Source organism: Protobothrops mucrosquamatus, unplaced genomic scaffold, assembly GCF_001527695.2.
Source record: "Protobothrops mucrosquamatus isolate PMUCROS unplaced genomic scaffold, P.Mucros_1.0 scaffold_69, whole genome shotgun sequence".
NCBI classification, from domain to species: domain Eukaryota; kingdom Metazoa; phylum Chordata; class Lepidosauria; order Squamata; family Viperidae; genus Protobothrops; species Protobothrops mucrosquamatus.
The window spans coordinates 392,813-400,539 of NW_015386145.1; the positions used below are offsets into that span (position 1 = coordinate 392,813).

At 36.9% G+C, this 7,727-nt stretch overlaps 1 protein-coding gene across 1 annotated transcript in view; it reads left to right on the forward strand.

Moving 5' to 3' along the window:
• The window catches only part of RGS22 (regulator of G protein signaling 22), an 80,882-nt gene that overhangs the window by 62,910 nt on the left and 10,245 nt on the right, over positions 1-7,727 (forward strand). Inside the window, exons 19-21 of the mRNA XM_029283656.1 lie at positions 1,803-1,965; positions 4,789-4,947; positions 6,012-6,089. Coding sequence (XP_029139489.1) covers positions 1,803-1,965; positions 4,789-4,947; positions 6,012-6,089 — 400 coding nt within the window. The remainder of the gene's footprint in view (positions 1-1,802; positions 1,966-4,788; positions 4,948-6,011; positions 6,090-7,727) is intronic.

Consider the following 7,727-nt stretch of genomic DNA (forward strand, 5'->3'; position numbering starts at 1 on the left):
CTCTTCCAGCAAGCGGACCTGACCTAGGGTGGATTTTACATTGGGTTTTAAATATTCGGAAGACGCAACATTAAAATTCGGTTTAATTCGGTTTTAAGGGGGGGATTGTATATATGTTCTGGTTTTAAATATGTTGTGCGCCGCCCTGAGTCCCTGTCGGGAGAAGGGCGGCATATAAATTAAATAAAATAAATAAAAAATAAATAAATAAAGGTTGCCTACCCCTGGTCTAGTGTAATCATATAGTTGTAGTGGCTATAAGCCTGGTCCATGGACCAGTACTGGGCCACGGCATGCCAGCAACTGGGCTGCACAAACAAGCAAAGCTCCGTCCGGGAGATGCAGGCAGCACACAAAATCATGCACCCTCCAGTCCACGGAAAAACCTCTCTCCACAGAACCAGTCCCTGGTGCCCAAATGGTTGGGCACCTCTGCTATAAGCAGTCTGTTCCATTTAGGAAGCTATTAATATATCTTTCTCTAACATGGCACCTTCCAGATGTGTTTGGCCATGCAGGTTAGGAAATTCTTGGAACTGGAATACAATTCATGAAGGTTACAAGGTGGAAATGTTGCTTTAATAAGGCAACAGCTATTAAACAATACCAAAAGATTTATTAATCGCCATAGTAATAATTTTACATCTGTTGTTGCAATTAAACCAATGTCAACTTCTGGGCATTGCCATTACTTTTATTGCCCACAATATAGAAGTGATTTGCTATTGGCTTCTTGCAGGACATTTTGCAATTTCCAAGTCTGACTTATAGTCCTCCTGGGTTTTCCTCATGGTGTCCCATCCAAGACTCAGCTACCCCCCTCCTACATTTTATAAATTCAGCAAAAATCAGGAAGATGCTGTTCCTGCTGTTTTTTTAATCTCCTATAATTCCATCTCCTATAATTCCACTCTCTCAATACGTGGCAGCAAAAGAGCCTGTGGCAGACCTTACCCAGGTTTGGAAGCTAAACAGGAATCACAGGTTAAATAGTTAGACTAGAAAGTTGAAAATTGTTCCTGTGGAAGGTATGACAAATTTCTTCCATGTTATTGCCAAGGATACATAAATACATCCATAGTCACTGGAGGTCAACCTCAGTATTTATTTATTTATTTATTTATTTATTTATTTATTTGTTTGTTTGTTTGTTTGTTTGTTTGTTTGTTTGTTTGTTTGTTTGTTTGTTTGTTTATTAGCTTTCTATGCCCACCTTTCCTCCAAGAATTCCAGGTAGCTTACATGGGGATTTCCTTTCATTTTATATAATACCATAACTTTGAAAAGGTGGACAAGTTCATAGAAGCTGGTGACATCACCAGTGATCTTGTCTTTATCATATTAAAGAGCTTGTAGAAGTTGTCAATTCACCTTCATGGCTCCTGTAACTATGTGGAAGAATTGCTTGGTCTGAGTGGTAAAGTGCTTGCTGCATACAATAATTACTCAGTGCCATTCTATGCATGTTTATTCAGATTATAGAATTTCATTTGGATATATCTGTATGCCTGAAGAATTATGAATAAGAATATAAGCCACTTAGGAGAATGGTGATTTCAGAGGATGGGGATGGGGTAATTTAAGGTGAGGATAGGGACAATTTATTTGCTAGAGGCCTCCTGTACTTGTTTTCATCTTCAGCCTAAAATAGTTTTAAAAGGGGGGGAGGGGAAATCTGTCCTTTCTGGTGATGTTGGTAGATGGTAGATGGTAGATGGTGACCATCTCCTCCAACCTCACCCATCCTTGGTGTGAAGTAATATTTATGATGCTGTGATTAAAACATATTGTTTCTTTTGTAGTGTGGACCTCCTGTGCTGGATAGACATTGAGCAGTTCAGAAGAATGTTACACAAAAATAAAATACAACGAGATGAAAAATCTAAAGACATTAAAAAGAAATATCTAAACAAGAAATATTTCTTTGGACCTGACAGCCCAGCTACAAAAGAAGAACAAGAGCAGGTAACTGGCTGCGTTTAAAATGTTAGTAGAACATGCTGCTGGTTCAGTTAGTTTTAACATATGATTGCTGAGTTGTGTCCTTCGTACTAAGCAATATTTTTCCTGGTGGCCAATATGCATTGTGTTTTCGTTTAATCTGATGCCATTAAAATAAAACCAGACTTCTATGTAGAAGTTGTTTTTTTCAAAATGCAGCCCCATAGAAGCAGTGAATGACACCCATGCAGATTAAGTAGATTGCAAAGGTACATACTGTTCCATATAAAGCAGGGATGTCAAACTGCCGGCCCGCAGGCCAGATGCATCATAGTGAAACCGCACCCACCCCATTGCTGGCAATGGCAAAAAAGTCACAATACGTTGCGACATGTCATGTGATGTTGTGAGTTTGACATCCCTGATATAAAGAAAAGAATGTTTCCCTAGACTGTCATAATTTGGGCTGCAAAATCCAGATGACCGGTAGATGGCAGCAGAATAAGTATTTGAAGATCATGGTGATTTCAGGAATTGTGCCATCAAGTTGTTGATTCATAACAACCATGTAGATCAATTTTCTGTGACAATCTGTCCTTTCAGGTCTATCCATCAGCACTGTAATTGAGCCCATCTACCTTTCTGCTGGTTGTCCCCTTCTCTTTCCTTCCACCTTTCCTAGAATTACAGTCTTCTTCAAAGATCTTTACATAATGTATCCAAAATAGGATAATCTGTGCCTATCTTGATATGGTAGCTTAGTTTAAGACTAAAATGTATGCACTGGCTAATGTGTTACAAAGGTGCTTTTTCCAAAAAGCAACTGGACTTTCTTGGGAAGTTTTTTTGGAAAATGTTTCACTTCTCATCCAAGAAGCTTCTTCAGTTCTGAAGAAGAACTGAATTGAAATGAAGAAGCTTCCTGAATGAGACGTGAATTTTTTTCAAAAAAGACCCCAAGAAAGTCTAGTTGCCCTTTGGAAAAAGCATCTTTGGAACAACAATGACCAGGATGATTTTATATATATATAAATGATGAGAAAAGGTATTACACATTACTTCAAAATATTAGATATTTAGATAACTATTAGAAACCAAAGATATGAGCTGAGGTTTTTGCAGTCAAGAGATTAAAATGTTTAGCAAATGAATATACACATAGTTGCAAATATTATAAACATGAATATGCATATAAAATATATGCTGTGCAAATTAATATGTAAAAGTATATCCAAATTTTCCTTCATGGGAGGGCTCAGGATCTGGTAGTTCTCCCCCTGGCATGGTCTATTTACTGAGCAGGCAAAGAACTTTTCACTCTGAAATTCTGAAAGGGTGTTGTTGGCTCTTGATTACTCTAAAGGTCTCCTTTAGTTGCAGTTGCGTTCAAAATATATATTCAGTTATATTGCATGAAGAGAAATATTTCATTCTTGGCAAGAAAGAAAAGAGTGCCTGAAATTACTGAATGGTTCTAAAATTAGAGAATTTCACCCCTACTTGTAAGATTGCTGAAATTAACATATTTTTCTTATTAAACATGTTTAATATTAGCTAGTGTGTAGGCCTGGAGTTATATATGTCTATGCTTTGGAAATACAGTAAATGTGCATAAATGAATTGATTTAGTAAAATTATCTTACGGTACTTTGGCTTTGGAAGTCATTGGGAGCTGGGTGGCATATAAACTTAATAAGTCACTATTGTTGTTTTGGAAAAAATCAGGTCTCATGGTGTATTTTAGAATCAGAGATCAATAAGAATAAAGGAGATCTGAGAGGGAAAATGCCAAAATATTATAGGATAGTAACCAAAATTCAAATATCTCAGACATATAAAATGAGATTCTTGCTCAAGATTTCCTTTTGAGTATCTTCTTATACATAATAACAAAAAGTTATTTTAGATGACAATTTATAGACATTGTGCATTTTATCAATGTGGGTTATGTTCATTTTAGCTGTAGGTGGAAACAGGTGTTTTCCAATTAGGTGGAAACTATGCTTATACTGTAACCATCTTTCCTACACTGAGTTGGATTATGACCTCCATCATTTACATTCAGCATGGTTTAGGTGTACCTGGCATGATGGGGTGGGTGGGGTAGACCAACTTATAAGGAAGACAACAGATGCAAATGTTGACCTAGATTTGACAGATTATCTAGTAAGGAGCTGACATTCTTTTATCTGTATATAATAGAGAGTAATTAAAGGATTTTATGAACACTCTATTACAGTGGAAATTCTTTCCCTTAAAAGCTGAAGTTGATTTATAGACACAGTAGCTCTGAAAAAGGACTTCTTTAATTCAAAACACACTGGGCTATAAAATAAAGACCATATGATGGTTAAAATCATGTATTAGCTTAGTACCAAGCTATTTACTCCTAAACATCCCCTCTATATTTCTGGATTATCAATGGGGCAGGTTTGGTGGGTCCTGACAGATATATTGAGCATCTCTGGTTAATGTTGCTTTCTGCATGAAAAGGCCTAGTTGGGGAATGTTTCCCATTATTGCTGAAGCAATCCCCCTCTTCGTTACAATTTAGGAAGGAGCTCAAGAAATATTTGATTATCTAAGTTCCCTAAGTGTTTTATCGGTTTTATTATTTAACATTTTTAGAAATAATTGTTTTATTGTTTTACTTTAATTGGAATTTTTGATTTTTTTTTTCAGACCGCCACCCTGTTAAGGCAGTGCATAGCATACTTTAAATATCAAATCAATTTTAAATGAAATTTGGATTTTCCTCACTTGTTTTGCCTTAGTAATTGCTCGGTAATCTAAAACTGACTTTGTTTACTGTTGAACATTTTGTGGTCCCCTGGATATTTTTACTAGGTTATGAAGTCACATGGAGGCTGGGGGCAAGTACTTCATGAACACGTTGCTCCTGTGATCTTGTTAGACGTTCAAAAATATGCCCAGAGGAGATTAGAAAATAAGTGGTTGCCTCTGTTTTATACCCGTGAAGACTTGGGAACGTGGAAAACACGAAAGGTAATATTTTAACAATTTATATGGCAGTGCAGTGACATGTAGTTTGAATTGTGAATACCTCAGAGTATTTGATTATCTGAAAAATCATTGATAATAAGAAGCATGCAGGATAGTACAGATGACTTGGTATGCAGTTTTTCTTCTGATGGATCCCTTAGTAGGTATTCCTGTAAGCCACTGAAAATGAAAGTGGCTTTTGAAGCTGGGGTTCTCCATCTGGCAAGCATTCCAAAGTTTGCTGGCGGGAGGTAGAGACCTTGATCATTGCAAGATTCTTTCCATCATGCACAGTCCCTCCCTCCCCGAGACACAAATGCAATTCAGTCCATGTGGAAGCTCACAGAATAATGCAGGCTGGGTCTTTCGTGCTCAGGCTGTCTTTTTCTCACACTGTGGCTGTTGCTCATCCTCCCACCTAGGGCGCTGTCTTCTATCAAGAACAGTATCGATCTTTTCTTCTGCACAATAGTAAAATAGATGGAGTCCCTGTCTGGCTATCAGCCAGGCCTTTCATTGAGTGTAGGAAAGAATTATTGGCTCGGTGGTGCAATGAATCTACTGGATAAGAAGGAGCTTTTAACTTGGTACCCCTCCAAAGAGGAAAACTATTGAATTTGCAGAGTCCTCACATCACTGATTTTATGGATGTAGAGTTGGGGGATTAAGCTTGGCTTTGTTTTCTGTTCTTTTCATTTCTTCAAAGTTTCTTCAGTGTATCAGATTACTTTCCTGACCAGGAAAAATAATAGTTGGGAAAAAATGTATTAATCTATCTAAGGGCAGCTCTTCTTTTTCAGCAATGGTCTGTTCAGGCCCATGTCATTTCAGGAAGCAATCTGTTTGCCTTTTCCTCACTGGCTTCAAATTTTAAGATAGCACATGTGTTTGATTTTGACCATCCATTCCAGATTGAAGAAAATAAAATCTCATTCTTTCAATGAAGCTTAATCAATGCTAATCTTGACCAGAGTTAGGAGATCCTTAAAGTAATGAGGATACCCTCAACATCAGTATTAATATTCATGCAAGTAATCAATATGCTGTTTTGTCATGTTTGCTTTCAGCTACATATGGGAGAGGCAGTAGAAGACATTTTAATTCAGGAACAGGAAAAGAAACAAGCACCATGGAAGGCAAGCTGTGTTTGTTTCTACTTGGGTCTTTGTGTAATACGGACTTACCATCCTCTAAACTATGCAGTCTTTACATAAACAGGAGAGTAAGCTTAGCTGAGTAAGAGCAGTCATTACAGTATTGTATTCATAATGCTATGTGGGTAGCATTGGCTCATGTTGTTAAATTAACAAAAATAAGTAATGCAAATGCCACAGTCTCTGTTATTCTTGGATTTGGCACAACTGGAATCAGAAGCTAAAATAAAGAAAAGAAATCTCAATTGTTTTTTTTTTAAATAAAAAAGGTTGTTTCTGGTTTCTGTGTCTACAAGTGCAATTAATAAATGTATGACCAATACCTGAATAAAGATACAAGCTTTTGATATTTTATTTTTAGTGTAGGCCAGAACACTAACTCTTGAGAAATGTTGTCTCTTGCAAAGATTTATAAGCATCTGCTTCACTTCAGTATCTCTTGAGGCGCTTGTGGGAAAGTGGCCAACCTTAATCCAAATCACCATTTTGTATATTATATAACATAAAAAAAGATATTTGGGTTCTGAACCCCAGCATTACAGTGCTGTACTTATTTTCTTTTCAGACTTCCATGTCTTTAGACTTTAAACTTTAATGTAGAAAGTACATTTTCTTTATCCAGAAAACTGGAACAAAATATTGCTTTTTACCATTTGGAAGATAATTTATTGTTGAGCGATTAAATGAACTCATAAAAATATGAAATATGCAGCAAAGTGAGCAGGATTAATCATATCACAGAAAGTCTGTTTCACTTACAGCTACGTTCTCACATGATGATCATATTGATTGTTAAATGTCTTAAAGCCTTGTGACATGACAGATCAGGCCAGTTCTGGCCTTTTCCTTTTTTTTTCTATCTCAAAGAACAGCCAACTCTATCTTGGAGGTGGAGGATGGGCTTTTCCCTTTGATTTGGGTTCTAGAGGGAGTAATAATAATAATAATAATAATAATAATAATAATAGTAATATTAATAATAATAATAATAATAATAAAGTTGGAAGGGACCTTGGAGGTCATCTAGTCCAACCCCCTGCTCAGGCAGGAAACCCTATACCATTTCGGACAAATGGCTGTCCAGTCTCTTCTTAAAAACTTCCAGTGTTGGAGCATTCACCGCTTCTGGAGGCAGGTTGTTCCACTGGTTAATTGTTCTAACTTACAACAGCTCTTGACTTACAACAGTTCATTTAGTGACTGTTCAAAGTTACAAGTCAGTTGCCAACTATCTGAATTTGGATCACGTGACTATGGGCTACTGCAATGGTTGTAAGTATAAAAAATGGTCATAAGTCATTTTTTCAGTACTGCTGTAACTTTGAACAGTCACTAAACGAACTGTTGTAAGTTGAGGATGACCTGTACTAATGACAAAACAAGTTTGGTAATGAAACAGTTCAAGCTCAGAGAGCACCAAGGACCTGGCACTAATGTTTTTGTTTTGTTTTTTCTCCCTGTAGTTGTTTGTTTTGACAGGATCAGGGAGTGCAGTGACAGGGGACACAGCCAGGTTAAGTAGGAAAGCAAGACTGAGGGATAGTTCAGGAGGGGCATCTTGTGGGCAGGGAATCCCTTCAAGAGATTTTTTTCTATTCCTTCTAGTATATTTCATTTTTAAAGGTGTCT